The sequence below is a fragment of the Thermobia domestica genome, chromosome 1 (genome assembly GCF_964235325.1).
Source record: "Thermobia domestica chromosome 1, izTheDome1.hap1.1, whole genome shotgun sequence".
Taxonomy (NCBI): Eukaryota; Metazoa; Arthropoda; class Insecta; order Zygentoma; family Lepismatidae; genus Thermobia; species Thermobia domestica.
The window spans coordinates 148,296,060-148,313,569 of NC_137454.1; the positions used below are offsets into that span (position 1 = coordinate 148,296,060).

At 39.6% G+C, this 17,510-nt stretch overlaps 2 protein-coding genes across 3 annotated transcripts in view; both read right to left on the reverse strand.

Moving 5' to 3' along the window:
* LOC145689975 (methyltransferase-like protein 27) overlaps positions 1–17,009 on the reverse strand; it is a 110,001-nt gene extending 92,992 nt beyond the window's left edge. Inside the window, exon 1 of one of the 2 annotated variants that reach the window (XM_081764406.1) lies at positions 16,609–17,009. The gene's annotated coding sequence lies outside the window, so the exon portion shown is untranslated. Of the gene's footprint in view, positions 1–9,691; positions 9,744–16,608 lie in introns of those variants that run through there. The other variant, XM_081764415.1, reaches the window with a different exon arrangement.
* On the reverse strand, positions 3,171–3,536 carry LOC145666880 (uncharacterized). The gene has a single exon (XM_081734502.1). It carries the CDS (start codon positions 3,534–3,536, stop codon positions 3,171–3,173), a length of 366 nt encoding a protein of 121 aa, XP_081590628.1.
* Positions 17,010–17,510: the final 501 nt, after the last annotated feature.

Here is a 17,510-nt window from a genome sequence, read left to right on the forward strand (position 1 = left end):
TGGAAATGGTATGGAGTATGATTGGATAACTATTAAATCAAGCAATGAACTGTTCAAGAAAATATTTATTTGTTTAAAAATTTGGTTAACTGATTTTATTTCCAACATGCAATTACATGCAATTAGACCATCACCAATCACAATAACAAATACCAGCTTTCTCTTAATTAATAACAAGTATCCGCCATATTATGTTAACACTCTCTCCCCGTTTCATGCCTTCTTCTTTTTTTTAATATCCTCATTTCTCCGGCGGTTTGAGAATTCGCAATGAGCATCTCAACGTTTGCCTGGACGCAGTCGATAATCTTACGAGGGAACCTATCCAAGTGCGACTCTGACTTCGAGTCGAGACTATGGTCGTTGGATACCTTGTCCCAAAAGAACATAACACGAAAAGTGATACATCCTCGATCGCAACCGTTGCAGAGATATAAGCGTGAAAAGTTCGAAATTGAGCTCCATACTATACATTACAAAGTCAGCTTCCGGGTCAGATTTGGCGGAAACGGTCAGGTAAGGAAACTCAGCGAATACATATCAAAGTAGTGTTGGGAGCCCACCACCTTTTGAATGAAAAAATGTTGCCCCCGGGGCACTCGCAGGGTCCCAGGCGGGGTCCAACTCAGAATTGGCAAATAGAACCGGGGGTCAAGTAGCATATTGTATGAAAGCTAGTGTTAAATAAAAGAAGACAGAACAAATCTCAACTCTCTATGATGACCCTGTGCAAACGGGCAACTGGTCAAAATGTCAATACAACCTACATCAGAAAATATATGGCCACTCTTCTAAATCCGTTAAGTTGTGACAATAACAAGACAGAAAAACACGTTTAAAAGTGCAAGGTATTGAAGTTAAACAAATTGTTGCAGTCTCTCACAGTGGCCATATATTTTCTGATGTAGGTTGTATTGACATTTTGACCAGTTGCCCGTTTGCACAGGGTCATCATAGAGAGTTGAGATTTGTTCTATCTTCTTTTATTTAACACTAACTTTCATACAATATGCTACTTGACCCCCGGTTCCATTTGCCAATTTTGAGTTGGACCCGCTTGGGACCCTGCGAGTGCCCCGGGGGCAACATTTTTTTCATTCAAAAGGTGGTGGGCTCCCAACACTACTTTGATATGTATTCGCTGAGTTTCCTTACCTGACCGTTTCCGCCAAATCTGACCCGGAAGCTGACTTTGTAATGTATAGTATGGAGCTCAATTTCGAACTTTTCACGCTTATATCTCTGCAACGGTTGCGATCGAGGATGTATCACTTTTCGTGTTATGTTCTTTTGGGACAAGGTATCCAACGACCATAGTCTCGACTCGAAGTCAGAGTCGCACTTGGATAGGGTCCCTCGTTAGCTCCTCCATCCGCTGTGTTCTTGGACTCTCCCTCCACCTCCGATCAGTGCCCTCAACAACTGTTCTATTCATCTTATCCCTTTGGTTGGGTCTCTGTTCTTGATCTTTCTTTTCAATTCTCGATTTTATCGTTGCGAGGCCTTGACAACCCTCGAGTATCTATTATTAGTGCCATTCACCATCTCATAAATATTGTGCAGGTGGGGAATGTCAGCGTATATAACTCAAGAAGGTACTCTAAAGTTACTCTTAAATCAAGGAATGAAATGGGGATAAAAGCTTACAATCTCCTATACAGCCTAAATTATTACGGTTATTATTTAACGGTTATATAACGCATATATGAAAGATGACAATTACAAAATATGAGAAAAACAAACTAGATGAGGTAGAAGGTAAAAGTGAAGAGTAACAAGAAAGGAAGTTAACTTGCGATAGAAATGAGCACGACTTCTTTTATCTGAATCGTTTTTTGATTATATTTTTACTTTCTTGAGAAGTGGTAATTGTGATTATAGATGGTCGCACAACTCTCTTGGCGCGAGCGATAACAAAATAAATGCCCTTGACACACAGATAGCTCATCTTATTTAACTGCTAGGGGCGACGATAAAGGGGTTAACGAATATTTTAATGATGGCAACTTGGTGCTGGCCTGCCCGATATCTGGAATGATTGTGTCTGCGACGATGAATTTCACTCAATTTTAGAACGGTCTTTTGGCCTGGGAGTCTCTTGCTCCCAAAAGGTTGGACGTGGAGATGCCCTTTGTCTGAAGAAAAACACTATAATTAACCACGAATGCACTGATCAATCCGTTTTTTTTTTTTCTGGCGATGGTGACGTGACGTTCAATTACCTATAGAGGTCTGTGCCTGGTGAAAGTCACGTGTAATCTAAAGGAATACAATAGTGATGGTGCAAGGAAACTTAGTCTGTTTATATATATATACAGAGACTCACTTTAATATTCGGCCACCACATTGTATTGGCGTTTTACCTTATATTATGAACTAGAGTAAAGTAGAGTGATAATATTGTTTATGTTATATGAAACCTCTATATTTTCTGTTACTTTTTACAAAAATTAAACCATAAAATTTTAACTCTAACGTACAAAAATCAGAATATTTCTTCTCAAACACAAAAATTATAATCACTTTAATATTCGGCCACCACATAATGTGAAACATTCTTGTCGCCTTCTTCGATGCGAGAAAAATGTTTTAATACCTAGTTGGATACCCTTTATTGCGTATCACCTCCTTCAAGTGATTTTGCATATTTCCAGTTATTTTTGCGGTATATTCAGGAGCAATATTGGCTCATTCTTCTGTTAACCTTCTCTCAAGTTCCTTCTTTGATGTTACCACCACTTTCCGAACTCTAGCGTCGAGTTCATCCCACCAATTTTCAATGGGATTGAGGTCCAGACTTTGTGGTGGAGTTTCGATAACTTAGAGGCAGTTGTACAGAAGCCACTCACGTACAACATACGCCTTAAGTTTTGGGTCGTTGTCGTGATAAAACTTAGAAGTCTCGCGGATTCCAAATTTGTCCGCACTTTTGTGTAAAGTCTCTTTTCGAATGCTGAGGTATTGTTCTTCTGTCATTTTAGCATTTATAAACCTGAGTTCATCCACACCGACAACAGATATGCACCCACAAACCATTATGTTACCACCACCATATTTGACTGTTGCTAGTAAATTCAGTTTCCTTAGTTCTTCATTAGCCTTTCGCCACACTAGAACTCTGCTATCTGACTTTAAAAACTTGAATTTGCTTTCCTCAGCAAAAATATCTTTCAATCATCCTGGTTCCTTTTGCACGTAGATTTAGTGAACTGGAGTCGTTTCTTTCTGCTCATTTTCTTGACAAATGGTTTCTTTCTAGCTACCTTTCCGTTGTATCCTTCGTTTCTCAGCACTTTCCGAACAATCTCTGGGTGTACATCCTTTCTACATCCTTGCAACAATTCCGCTGCAATCTTCGGTGCACTTAATTTTGGTCTTTTCTTAACTTTTCTCACACTCAGACGTTTGTCTCGTTCATTTAGCTTGCTAAGGCAACCCTTCTGCTTCTCGGATTCTATCCTGTCTTCGTTCTTATAACGTCGCAAGGTATCACCGACTGTACTTCGTAGTATATTCAAAAGACGGGCAATATGCATATTGGAATCCCCCTTTTATGAAGAAAAATGATCAGCTGGCGCTTTTCAAACGTTGTGTTACAACTTTTTCGCCCCATTGGAAGTGTTATACTGCAAAGCCAATACCCACTCACACTTTCTAACACGAAGACGAGAAATGAGTTATGGATACGACGTTCCTTCCCCCAATCATATTGTTATGTAAACTGGAGATACAGCAGTAAGATCATCAAGTCACTTTAGTGGCCGAATATTAAAGTGGCATGATATGAAGTCAGTTTGTAGAAACATAGCAGTTAGTTAGGAATAGTTTGCATTTACAACTTTTACACATTACGAAATAGTACACGAGACATGATAGTTGTTCCCTGTCATCGCTTACAAATTCCTATGTATTTACATTAATGCGTCCTTTGACATAAATGACAACAATATGGGGTGGCCGAATATTAAAGTGAGTCTCTGTATATATATATATATATATATATATATATATATATATATATATATATATATATATATATATATATATAAGGTAAACGCGCCGGATTTCGACAGGTTAAGGACCTTTTTCAAAATCAATTGCCTATTGTGGCCATAATATTGGTCGGTGTTGGCCCATTTTTTTCCTTGAAATGTACAGTCTCTACTAATACTAAAAGTCACTTCAGGGCTCAAATGCTAATGTTAAATTTTTTTTATGAAACTGGAACTCGCCAATGGAACCCGAATTCGACACACTTCACCTGGTTTCGACAGTTGCGGTATCTGAATTCGACACCTCCAATTATATCCATGTAAAACATTAAGTCGGCATTATTAGTAGTAGTAATCTCTTCTCAGCTTCAAATATTGTTTTATTATTATGCAGAAATTATCAGACGGGCAAAAGAACACAACTTAAATTTTCTGAACTGAGTAGTTACTTCGATGATCCTCAATTCGACATGCAGGAACCTGATTTCGACATTCCATATCGAACTGAGGTTACAACTATCGGAGAATTATGCAACAAATAGCTTTGTGAAAGACTTTGAACATACTTGTACGTTTAGATATTCAGTTAAAATTATATTTGCACTACTAAGTATGAATTCGACAACCTTGTCGAAATCCGGTTCACATTACAAATAAAGGCTCGTGTTTTCGACAACCCCCCGTTCATGTTACATCACAACCTTTGTCCTCACAGAAGAAAACAAAACGCACTGATTGAAACTCGTTTACAACATTAAAGTACCACTATTTGCTTGAAGCAAACCTAACTTTAATAAAAGTCTTACGAAAATAACCTGCCGTCTTATGATTTTCTTAAGATTATGTGTTTTTTCTCGAAGAGTGTATCACACACACAACAATGTCCTTCTTTTCTCCATGCGTATGACTCATCTACTGTAACCGCACTTTTGACACGAGAAAAGACACTCCCATAATGTTGCCATTTCTATTCACGATCGCAGGGATGACATCTTACGCTTATTTCAGAACATTTAAGCACAGGTATGTCGAATTTGGGTGCCTGTCGAATTCAGGCGCGTTTACCTTATATATATATATATATATATAGAGAGAGAGAGAGAGAGAGAGACTAATGAGATATATTGCATTGTTTGACAAATGCTTTGACTGATTAAGTACAAAGATAAGAAGTTTTCAGAATTGAAATACCTAATTGAATGATCTTTAAGTTGTATACTTGCTCAATCTACCCTTTTATATTTATGTTTGACTCGTCTCCATTATGCGAAATTCTGTTATGTAACTTGACAGTGCTTGTCCAGCAAACACTTAGCTGTCTGTTCCCGTACTCATCACTGATAATACGACTCATGTGTCTAATAAGATTTTAACTGGTTTATCGTTAGGCCTACACACTAGTTCCAAAACTACAAGTTTGCCAAAATCTTCATTTCCGACGCTGTTATTACAGAGCGAAGCTTCTTTTAACTGGGACTGTGTCATTTGATGTAATAATAACTGCTAAATCATGCAATGGAATTTAAAAAATACTTATTCAAACTTACTTATTACAAACAATGTGTTGTGACCAGTGCACGAGCCTAAGGATATTCTCTACAAGATTTTCGGTCGGAAGAGAGGAAATACTTTTGATAGTTATGTTTGAGTTATATGTGTGTGTGCACGACGTCTCCTAGACAAAAATGGTTAAATCCGTTAAAAAGTAGATTTAGTGGTTATCTTCTTATAAAGAAATGAAAGAACTATCGAACATTATAATTCCGACATAGTATTCTAACAATGAAATAAACAGCAATGGAAATTCGTTAGAAACGAATATTTAGAATTTTTCAAATATTAATATCATCAATACTCCTTTATCACTGATACTTAAAAATTATCTTATTTTATTGTGCACCTTGTTACATATAGATATACAATATGAACTAATGGAATCTTAAAACAGCGTTCCCAGTGTTCAATCTCCATCTGTTAACTCAGCGGTATCGGATAAAACCGATAACCCCGGCAATGACTTGGACGTCAGCACTGGCAGGCCTGCCAGAGGCCACTTTTCAGCCACTCCTAGATCTGCGAATGCGTTACCTTGTCCCCACTGTGGAAAGTTTTATGTGAATGCAAGAGGATTAGCCATTCATATAGGTAAAAAGCATCCGATTATAAATGCAGAGGAAGATTGTCTTCATTTCAATAATAATAGCTTTCCTGATTGTAGAGCCACAAATGTTAGCATTACTAACTGCATTACTAATCTTGACGTCATTAAGATCATCTACACACATCCTAAGACGTCTCCCTCGTGATGCTCGAACTGAGGTTGCCGATGCACTTTCCAAGTTATTACAGCAAGTAGCTATTTCAAATAGAGAAAAAGAATGGATCAACCTGTTAATATTTCCATTCGTAGCACTAACTGCTCCCTAAAAATCCGAAAATATAAAGAATCTTATCTCATGAGTAAAACAAAGAATTCGTGTTTGGGATAATATAGGTATTGACGCCTTAACCTTGCACTCGCCAAAGATCAAGAAATCTATACCTAAACAGAATGTGTCAAATCTGAAGATTATTGAAAACAAACTAGCTGATGGAGATATCCGAGGAGCAGCCCGTTACTAATGCCAGATGATACAGTAGCAGCTCCTAACACTTCAGTGTTCGAGACGTTGTTGGAAATACATCCAGCCCACCCTGGTACATTTACTTCACAGAATCTTCCAGAAGATCAAATCAGGGTTCAAGGAGTTTCAGGAAACGAAATTAAAAATGCTATAAATTCTTTTCCATCTGGCAGCTCGGGAAGTCTAGATGGTCTTCGCCCTTCGATTCTCAAAGATCATTTATCTTGCCCAATACTTGAATCGAAGGAAAAGCTATTAAAATCATTTTGCGATCTGTTTAATCTAATTATTTTGGGAAATATACCCTTAGAAGTTCGCCCGTTGTTTTTCGGAGCCAGACTTATCGCTCTTAAAAAGAAATGTGGTGAAAACAGACCTATCGCCATAGGGAATATTTGGCGCAGAATATCACCCAAATTTATGTGCCTTAGAATACGAGAGCCTGTTAAGAACTTTTTGTCTCCCCATCAACTTGGAGTTTGTATTCCCAATGGAGTCGAAGCAGCCGTTCATGCAACTAGGGTATATTTTTTCTCCACACACAACGCTCTAAAGGCTATCATAAAGCTGGATTTTCGCAACGCTTTTAATGAACTTCGCCGGGACTCCATGCTTACTGCAGTGTTGAACTATTTTCCCGCAATATACCCATATGTTAACTAGTGTTACGCTCAACCCAGTAATCTATTCTTAGGCCAAGACTATTTCATCCCAGAGAGGAGTACAATAAGGTGGGCCCAGCATTTTTTGCCATAACAATACATTCTCTAGTACATTCAATTAATACTGAACTAAACATCTGGTATTTGGATGATGGGACTATTGCTGACAAACCTGAGGCGGTCCTTTCAACGTTAACACATATAAATGAGAAAGCATCAGCTCTTGGCTTACATTTGAATTTCTCAAAATGCGAAGTTGGTTTCCTAGGATCAGATGAAGTCATATCCGACCAATTATTCAGAAGATTTGGAGAAGTTGCCCCAGGAATACGTCTCCTAACTAAACAGGATGCTTGTCTTCTAGGTGCTGCTTTTACAAGCGAAGCATTTACAATAATTGTGCTGTCAAGCAAAATATCCAAATTACAATGTTTTCTGTCTCGTCTTGACTCGATTTCAGCACACGCAGCTTTATTTCTTCCACGTACTTCATTGTCAATCCTTCGCCTAAACTACTTTCTATGGTACTTTCCATCTTGGAATGAGACTCCACTATTGAAGAAATATGATAATATCCTCAAAATGGGTCTGGAGTCAATTTTGAACTGCCCCTTGAATGACGACTCTAGAGTACGAGCATCCTTATCTGTTGGATTAAGAGGCCTTGGTATTCGACGAACCTTGATATGGCGATTCCTACCTGTTTAGCGTCCTATCACGGATCTCTTCGTTTTATCGAGGCTCTCCTTCCTCAAGGTTACCACCTGGACCCAGATGGGATAGTTCAAGAAGGCTCTAACAAATGGATAAATATAGCAGATACGGACCTTCCAGAAATCAGCAAAAGAGGTTCTCAGGCATTTTGGTACACATCAATAGCAGCACATTTGAATGAACTTCTTTTACAATCCGTTGCTGTTCCAGAGGATAAGGCCAGACTTCTTGCTGCGTCATCCCCCCATGTTGCGGTTTGGTTAAATGCGTTACCTTCCCCCCAATTAGGTCTTCACCTGTCTAATGAAACCTTTCGAATCGCAGTAGCCTTAAGACTAGGATCAGCAGTTTGTGAGCCACATCGCTGTCCAGCTTGCGGTGATCAAGTTACCCAACGCGGCCTGCATGGCCTATCATGCATGAAGAGCATTGGCAGAAATATCAGACATTCATCTGTTAATGACATCATTTTGCGAGCCCTCACAACGGCAGGAATTCCATCGATTCGTGAACCGTCAGGCTGTTGTTCCGATGGTAAACGACCTGACGGTATGATGACATTAATACCTTGGATGAGAAGCAAATCACTAGTTTGGGATTTTACATATTCGGACACATTTGCCCGTTCAAACTTCCCATTAACTGTTGTGAATGCTGGAGAAGTTGCTAGACGTAGAGAGGCAGAAAAGAAAGGAAATACAATAATCTCCTCGATAAATTTATTTTTGCCCCAATAGCCATCGAGACCAGTGGGACATGGGGTTCTAGAAGCCTTGATTTTACCAGAGAGGTAGGCAGACGCATATCTATCGTTTCTGCAGATGTTCGTTCAGCATCCTTCTTAATCCAACGTATATCCATTGCGGTCCAACGTGGTAACATTTCGTCAGTTCTTGATATGTTGCCGCCTGGAAGGGAAATGGAGGAGGTGTTTCTTCTCTAGTACAACACAAACAAGCGAACAATATCATAACTACAAGTGTTAGTACACTTTGATGTAAAAGTGATTTTAAAAAATTCTTGTAACATAATCCACAACAAGTATACTTAATTTTATTTATATTTCTAGAGATTTCGGATATAGTATACGTAAAGCCGCGTCAGTTCCCGAAGGAGCTGGACGCTCATACTTTCAGGGATTATTCATTGAGTATCTACGAACTTACCAAGGGGGTAAAAAAGCGACTTTGATTTACTAATCGACTGATACGAAAATAAAACAGAACGTACCTGTACTTGATATCTGCATGTGTAGTGCCCTTGTACTTTATCTATGACTATGTGTGTGTAAGGGGGGGGGTAATTTAACGCATATCGCATGTCTTGTGCACATGGATACTTCTTACTAATGCACTACGTAGAAAATTTATGATATTTCATGTAGAAGTGGTAATAGAACACAGAAGAAACGCAGATCACGACGTTCTCATGTATACAATTACCGAGATTTCCTTATGTAATTTCTATCTCTATAGTCTATTTATTGTGCACTAAGAATTTGCATCTACTATTAGAAAGAAGAAATTGAATGTTATTGTATGTTTATGTTAAATTAGCATGACTATATCTGTTTGTCGAAATATATATAACAAATGTCTCAAAAATTATAAACAATGTTATGTAATTAAATAAATAATTAATATGATTACAGCATAGGTGTTCTAATGAGCTTCAAATCGAAGCGAAAGAATAAGCTTACTCAAAAATTTGCTTAACTTATTTGATTTCCAACATGGAGTTAGACCATCAACAATCACAATAACAAAACATCTAGTTTTGCTTAATAACTAAGCATGTGCCATATTATATTAACACTCTTTTCCCTAACAGGAACGAAACTATTAAACGTTAATTTCAATCTAAATATTAAAATTTAAGTATTAAATAGGTGCAGTGTGTAGGGGAGAGTAGTGCCCAGTGAGACAAAATTTCTTTTTTGACATCTATTTAGTATTATACCTATGGTAAAATATCGTGAAAATGCCATTCATTAGGTAAGTAAGTAAGATACAAATTTAGATATTGTAAAATTCTATTCCTTACAGTTTATAGGTAGAGCTAGGTTGAATAATTGAGAGTCCGGAATTGACTCCCACTAGCGGTTTATTTACAAATTCTCAAATACAAGGTCTGTATGATAAGTAATGAGACTCGCCGCGCCGCGCCGCGCGTGTCGCTGGAGCGGGTTTGTCGGTGATGGAGGATGTAGGGGGGGGGGGTCCGAGCAAAGCAACGCACCGCGCGTCAGTTGGCTCCGAGCCTTAGTGGAGCGCGGACAAGCCTTGGACAAAGCCCTTGTGAACATTCTTGTCACGGCGGAAAATCAACAAACATGGAGGGTTCCATCGAACAGCGTTATGCGATCAAATTTTGCGTTCGCCTGGGGAAAACGGCTACTCAGACGCTTTCTCTCATCACGGAGGCCTACAAAGAGGAAGCCCTATCCAAAGCCCAGGTGTTTCGTTGGCACAGTGCGTTCCGGAACGGCCGGGAAAGCGTTGAGGATCTGGAGAGGGCTGGACGCCCGACAACAGTGACTACGGACGAAACTGTGGCAAAAGTGAGGGATCTCCTGAACTCAGACCGTCGATTATCGTTGAGATTGATTGCTGATGAACTCGATATGAACCACACAACAGTGCACAAGATTGTGACGGAACAATTGGGAATGAGAAAAATCTGTGCGAAACTGGTGCCGCGAGTGTTGACTGACGAACAAAAGCAACGACGTGTTGATTGTTGTCAGGAACTGTTGAACCTCATGAACAGTGACCCTAACTTTGAAGATGACGTCATAACAGGTGACGAGTCGTGGGTGTTCCAGTACGACCCTGAAACGAAACGTCAAAGCGCGGAGTGGCACACTCCTGCGTCCCCGCGCCCCAAGAAGGCCAGAATGTCGAAGTCAAAGGTGAAAACAATGTTGATTGTTTTTTTTGACAATGTGGGGGTGGTCCACAAGGAGTTTGTACCCCAAGGACAAGCCGTCAACGCCGCCTTCTACAAACAAGTCCTTGAGAGACTGCACAGGAGCGTCAAGCGGAAAAGACCGGCGATCGCTAGCCGGTGGAAGTTGCATCACGACAATGCCCCTGCCCACACCGCCTTCTTAGTGACCTCCTTTTTGACCCGGATTGGGGTGGAAGTCCTTCCACAACCACCCTACAGCCCAGATGTGAGCCCGGCCGACTTCTTCCTCTTCCCGAAGCTGAAGCCACGCTTGAAAGGAACCCGTTTTGCAGACGTCACAGCCATCCAAGCAGCCGTGACCACATTTCTAAAGGACATGCCGGCTGCTGACTTCCAGGGGGCGTTTGCAGCGTGGAAACATCGGTTGCAGAAGTGCATCGACGCAAGAGGAGAGTACTTCGAAAGCTTTTAAGTCCCTGTACAGATCAGATCAATAAAACAATGTTTCCAGACCTGGTCTCATTACTTATCATACAAACCCTGTAGATTATAATATTCACAAATACTATTCACAAATAATATTCACAAATAGTATTCACAAATACTAATATACAATTCTTTAATATAAGGTCCTGGGTAAATACAGGTACCTCCCAACTTGACCGCCTCGGGAAGGAATGCTCAGTAGTTTGCTACGTGAGGGGTTGTAGGACACGCTCTACTCCGCTGCAAGTAGAGGTGGTTAAGATTCCCGTCAAGGCTCTGCTGAAAGCCAGACCGGGCTTTGGTTAGAATTCTCCCGCTACTTCACTGCAAGCAGCAAAGAGAGATAAAGTCTAGGAACCATTAGCCCCGCTGCATGCTAAGGGTTTGGGGAAGGATAGGTGCCTCTTACACTCAACTGCAAGTCTATAGAGAGCAGACCAGAAAACTCGTGAAGATTTGCTGGCTACGTCCCATTATATAGGCACCCTGGTGACAGTGGCACTGTTGCTCCCACGTCGTTATGTGGTTCGTAGGAGGCGCTGGTGGCCTGTCGTCTGCTTCTTATAGTAAATCCATGCAGAGTGTAGTACTCTTGTAAATCTAACCGTGATGTTTACAAACAAAGGCGTGAAGTATTATTTGTATACAGAAGCACGTGGTACATTGCAATATGCTTATCCTATAAATGTTCCACATTGAATGTGGTAGCAAGTAAAAACTGACTAGGTGTGAACGTCTCACTGTGTAACAAACACTATTTGTTAAGCAAATTTATTTATTTCATTTTTAGTTATATATATTTCTGGACACTTCCGGCACCTATATGGGCTTGCCTGTAGGTATTGCCAGGCAGTCAAAATAGTGAAAGTGTTAGAGTGGTCCAAAAGTAGGTATACACCCCTGCATCGATCAAGTATAACATTCTAGTTTATGGATTTATTTGCTTCGGCTGTTCCGGGCTTAAGTTATAAGTAAAAAAGATGTTAAGAACAAATAATAAAGAAACTAGGTCCACCTGTTTGATAGCAATAAGAAATAATGTAAAATACGGGACGGGACTGTATACCTACTTTTGGGCCACCCGTGATTATCACAAGGACAGCAAAAACAAATTACAATTAAATAAAAAAAATCGCTGTATATGATGCACTTACATTGGCCACAACGGGTGAAAAAGATGATGTGCTGCCTTGTAATCAAGGGATCCCGGGTGCAAGTCTTAGGAGTTACAAGAAGTTGAAAGCCAACAGTAGCTCATGATCTTATTTGTAGTTGTATCGATGTGAGAAAAGTCATAAAATTATAACATAACGAGTGCAGTAAGAAACCCACCTGTACCTAAGGCAGACCGTAAAATGGTAAATAATAAAAAAAAGTAACATGTTTTATTTAGAACACAAGTAACCGTGGATCTGGCAGTCTCTAACAGTATGAAGTCAAACATAAGCTATTAAAAAGCATGTCAGCAATGTGCGATAAGTGTGCAAGCGATTCCGCAGAAGGCATAAGGGATTTCCAAAATGCTTGGACGTAACGGTCTATCCAAAGTGTGCAAAACGTACACCTTGGTGGAATGCGTTAAGGGGAAGTCGATCTAGAGGTCAGATGGGAATCATTGTCAACTGTGATTGATTGTATAATAATAATAAATCAATAAATAACAATAGCAATGAAATAAGCACAATACTACAAACCTATGCAGGAAATAGTTTTGTACGCACCTCTAGAGAAGTTGCTTAAAATACCATCCTCCAATGTCAATACAGGTATTGAAATGGCAGCGCAGTGAATCCCCAAGACATGCTAACATATTTCGTGCTTCCTTGATGCTATGGCTAGCGGCAACAATTCTTGCAACTATCTCTTCTTCAGACAGTACATGTGTTTCATAGACCAAAGTTTTCATATTCACACACAGAAAAAAATGTTTAATGGGTTTAAGTCAGGTGAACGAGCAGGCCAGTTTTTAACACTTATCTTCACAGTAGCTTTGCAACCAATTAGCTGGAAGTCCATACTTATAGGACACGCTGTAGGTAAATATATTTCTCTGGACAGACTACTCCAAACTAAGTTTTGAAAAGTGTAGTATTGTTAATTTTATTATTATTATTGGCACAAAGGAGATGAACCATATTTTAAACTACGTATTTTTGTTTTCATACAGAGTGAAACAGTATGTGACAACATTACAGTTAGAATGTATCATGCATTTTGCAGTCTGTTACATTACTTCAGTAATGGTGAACTATACGTACAATCTAGATCCTACATATGTAAAATCCATATATTACAACAGGGTAATACGTATGCGATATAGGTAAAAATCCGTATATTTCATATGGACAATCTGTAAGCTACATACATCCAATCCATACATTACATATGGCACCTGTACGCGACATGCTTATAATCTATATGCTGTATGCAGACAGTCTGTAAGCTACATATGTGCACTCTGTATGGTGCATACGGATATTCTGTATGCTGTATCTGGACAAGCTGTGTGCGACATAAGGAAAATCTGTATAATATATACATACAATACATATAATATACGAGGGTCGGCTGATAAGTTCTCGGCCCGACCCCCTTCCGAATGTACTACCCTGATGTAATTGATGCCATGTGAAATGTTCATCTTTTATATGTTTAAGTGCCAAATTTCATGATTCTGTCATGAACGGTTTTTATTTTACAGGTAATTCAATGAACCATGGCGGAGCCAGATGTCAAATTCACCAAAGAGGAGTTGCGAGGTGTATTGAAGTTCTTCTTCCTGCAACAGAAGTCGCCCAAGGAAATCCATGGTTGCATGCTAGACACATTGGGTGGACAGTGCCCTTCATATTCCACTGTGAAGAAATGGTGTGCGAACTTCAAGCGTAGTGAATTTTCAACAGAAGATGGTGACAGGTGTGGCAGGCCAGTGTCAGTGTCAACTCCGGAAAAAGTGGACTAGATTCATGACTTGATTTTGAGCAACAGACGGATTTCGCTTCAGGAGATGGCTGACAAAGTGCACATATCCAAAGAACGTGTTGGGTCAATAATCCATGATCAGTTGGACATGCGCAAGCTTTCTGCGAAATGGATTCCGAAATGTTTGAACGCGGATCAGAAACTCGAACGTGTGAGATCATCGCAGGTGATTTTACGGGATTTTGCGAACTACAAGGACGATTTTTTGAGTCGGCTTGTTACCCAGGATGAAACGTGGTTGCAATACTTTGATCCGGAAACCAAACACCAGTCATGCGAGTGGCGTCACTCAGGATCTCCAAGGCCCAAAAAATTCAAAGTACAAAAGTCCGCAGGGAAGGTGCTTGCCTCAATATTCTGGGATAAGGATGGTGTTTTGCTCTCAGACTACCTTCCAAAGGGCCAAACCATTACTGCAGTCTGCTGGCTAAGGTAAAGGACGCTATTAAAGAAAAGCGCCGGGGAAAGTTGACACGAGGTGTCTTGTTCTTGCAGGACAATGCTCCCGTCCACAAGGCTGACAGAACAATGGATTTTCTGAGGGACCTAGGGTTTCGGTGCATTGACCACCCACCTTCGTCAGATCTTGCCCATTTTGATTATTATCTGTTTCCAAAACTCAAAACAGCACTGAAAGGACAGAAATTTCACAGTGATAAAGAGGTGGTAACAGCTGCGGAACAGTTTTTTGCAGACCTTGAGTTTTTTTTTTTTTATGCAGGGGTTGGAGAAGTTGCAGCATCGAAGTGCCAAGTGTGTTGACCTTCGAGGGGACTATGGTGAATAGCCTCACACTTTCATGCCTGCAGCTTAAGTCCTTCTGGGTTGGGCCGAGAACTTGTCAGCCCACCCTCTTATCTAGTCGTACGTACGGGGCATAAGTACAATATAGATGCTGTCTCGCGGTTGAACACAAGAAGCATACGTATAATCTTTATACTGCATACGTCCAATGCGTATAGTACAAAAAGGCAATACGTATGCGACATGCGTAAAATATGTATACTTTATGCAGACAACCTATAAGCTACATACATCCAATCCATATATTACATACGGCAAACCTGTACACGACATACGTATAATCTACATATTACATGCGGACAGTCTGTAAGCTACATATTCACTCTGTATGGTGTATACGAATATTCTGTATGGACAAACTGTATGCGACATAAGGAAAATCTGTATAATACATACATACAATACGTATACTGTATCTAGTCATACGTATGGGGCGTAAGTAAAATATAGATGCAGTCTCGGGGTTGAACGCAAGAAACATATGTACAGAACGTATATTGCATACTTCTTGAAATTATGCTCCGTCCTGATAGTCAGTGTAGTCATCATTATTAACCCACGTGCTACATACGGTCCTGACTCACAAAACTAGATGTTACCTCCGTATATACTTGTTATTGCAGATGACGTCATTACACTTATGCAGACAGTACGTATAACACATACTTATTCAGCTATACGTTTGCTGCAGGATGTTATATACGGTTGTACGTTAAGTCCAGAAACTACAGGAATTACGAATGTAACCTACGTTTTTAAGTATGCCACCTACATTTTTTAATCAGTGTGGCGTACCTAAGTGCTTGAGTACTTATCTCTGGTGCGTGATGTTCCTGGTTCGATCCCAGCTCGCGTAAAGAGGTCTTGTGTTGGAGAAATACCGTGTACATGGATTTTCTCATTGTTCTCTCGTTTCCTCCCACTTTATTCCACCATTATCATCCGTCTCTTCATCACCGTCTCCCTTAGCCTTGGACGTAAAAAAATCGGGAATACTCGCTGAATTTAACCTATCCATAAATCTTATAAGGCTACAGAAATACGGATATATTACAATCAAATTAATAAATTTGATAGTGTTATTAAACAATAAATATTTTAATTACAGAAAAAGGAATAAAGATAAATTAGAACTATTAGATTAGGTAACAGAATACGTAACAGAACAGAAATTTACTCTCCTCAGTACATGTGCTGACATCTATTGATTTATTCACTGAATACATTGCTTTATTTGTTTGGAGTTAATACATTTCCAGCACCAAGGATATACGAGAAATATCTGCAATTTGACGTGAGAAACGAACCACTGTGCTATCGCCTTTCCACCAAACCCGGTTGAAATGCAAACCATTAAGCCACAAAAGTTTGTTTCTTTTAAAAGTAATATTAAGAAACAGACTAAGAAATTACATACATGTATTTTGTCCTTACCTCTACAAAGACTTGTTAACTAGCTTCACGCTAAAATAAATTTGCTTCTTCCACACTATCTTCTTCCGGTGTTGCCCAATAATAGCATCCAAGTATAACACAACTACATAGGTTGTTCGATAGATTCCAGTTGGTACTTTCGGTCATAAGGTAAAAGTCCTGATTTGTTGTCGCGAAAGACGGCTTGAAGAGATAATAGAACTCAAGAGATGTACGTAATTCATTACTTATTCTTGTCTGACACTGAAGTTATTATCTCTTATATAACTTTCCCGTTGAGAAAATTTATCTACAGTAACCCATCCCTTGACCTTTACTCAGTGAATTTGGTTATTGTCTTTCAGAAGATCGGCGGCATCCAATACCACGCAAGAACGTTGCTGCATTGCTGTACTCAATAACTATGATCATGACTTTGCATGAAGCTATCATTTTATTTGATCTATTTTAGAAGACAAACATTCCAATCATGTTCATTGTTTTCAGATTCAAATAACATCTTATCAAAGGTTAAAGGGTAAGATAGTTAATACCGTAGAACTGCAGCCTGATTTGATAAATATACAGTGAAATTATGCTTGAAACGGTATCCCTCGGCTCCGAATCTAATTTTGGTTCTGATGGAATTTTGTTTGATATAGATTTATATCAGCAGCGTAGCTGGAATTTTTTAAGGCGGCTGACTGAGGGAGACACTAAGATTTTGAATATCTGCTAGAAGATGACACGATAACGCGATCCAGGGGCGGATCCAGGACCAACCTGTGGGGGGGGGCGGTGGGTTGTCATACTGTTACTTTTAAGGGCTCCAAACTTTGGAATAGGTTTTATTTATATATATAAAATCAGGAAGTTTTACTCTTCTGGGGGGGCGATCGCCCCCCCCCTGATGCGATCGTAAT